General features: G+C 39.3%; 1 protein-coding gene across 1 annotated transcript in view; it reads right to left on the minus strand.

The window, feature by feature from the left end:
* LOC111389928 (probable DNA-directed RNA polymerase) overlaps nucleotides 1-1,147 on the minus strand; it is an 11,386-nt gene extending 10,239 nt beyond the window's left edge. The window contains exon 1 of the mRNA XM_023014915.1: nucleotides 43-1,147. Coding sequence (XP_022870683.1) covers nucleotides 43-1,147 — 1,105 coding nt within the window. The remainder of the gene's footprint in view (nucleotides 1-42) is intronic.
* Between the last annotated feature and the right edge of the window lie 21 nt (nucleotides 1,148-1,168).

Genomic DNA, 1,168 nt, shown 5'->3' on the forward strand with positions numbered 1-1,168 from the left:
CCCAGCCAATATTGCGGATCAACCGGATCAGGCATTCCATACCCTTATATTTCATCCTCCAGAACTTAAAGCAGACAGAGGCAACTTCGAAGCATTCCTTATGAGTGATGTAGTGAGAGAGATTGTCTTTTAGATCGCTGGCTGTGCTCATTAATGTTTTCCCATATATAAGTGGCATAAAGATACCTTTGACTAGCTTACGAGTGAGGAGCTCGCAAACAATCGTTGATAGATTCTTATTCTCAAGTTCTGCTATCATGAACTCCTTGAGCTCTTCGAGGAAGAATGTATAAACATCTTGGATTTTATCATCAACTGATGGGATGAGATTAGTTCTCTTAGCCATGGTATTATCCAACATAAAGTAACTCATGATCTGATATGCACTAGCTGAGGCGTCTTGCGTAATAGGGAAGGTAGCCAGTATGCTCAGGTTGTTTTGGACAGCAAAATTATATCCTATTATATAGGCGAGGAACTGAAAGGGGCGTCTTGCATCCCGAGCATCCTCGATTATTTGATTTTTAGACGATAAATTCAATAGGTATTTATGAGACCATTTGTATGCTTCATCGTCAGAGACGAAAGACTGGTAATGGAAGGCCATTGATTGCAAAAATCTTGTTAAAGTCTCGTTCATATTGTTACTAGATTCGCGATCCGCAAAGAGGATCATGCTTCTTGCTAGATCACGCTCGTGGAAATGCAAGACCCCACAGCGGTAGATTCGACCTCGGAAGTCGAGAAAAGCTGGCAAATAAAATTTATAACCATCGTAGGCATTAGCCAGCTTGATAATCAATCTCTCATAACGAGAACGCTGTATGTTTTTACATAAAGTATTTAACAAATCGCTAAAGCTAAATAATTTTTTAATAACCTCATCCTGCATGTGACAACCTCTAAGTATGGTTGATACCTCTAGGAGATTCATTGAGGCAAGAAATTCTGGCATGAGATAACCATTATCCACAAATAACTTCTCATTATTTTGTAGAAATTTCAACCAATCACTGTTGATTACAAAGGGCTCACGCTGCAGCTGGTTCATTACACTACACAGTCCCTCGTAATTATTATCTCCAGAAAAAGCAATATAAAAATTATGAAGGTCACCAGAACTTAACAGGCGGTAACGATCATACATTTCCCCTGATGGTGCACTTAA

The sequence above is a fragment of the Olea europaea genome, unplaced genomic scaffold (genome assembly GCF_002742605.1).
Source record: "Olea europaea var. sylvestris unplaced genomic scaffold, O_europaea_v1 scaffold6345, whole genome shotgun sequence".
Classification (NCBI taxonomy): Eukaryota; Viridiplantae; Streptophyta; class Magnoliopsida; order Lamiales; family Oleaceae; genus Olea; species Olea europaea.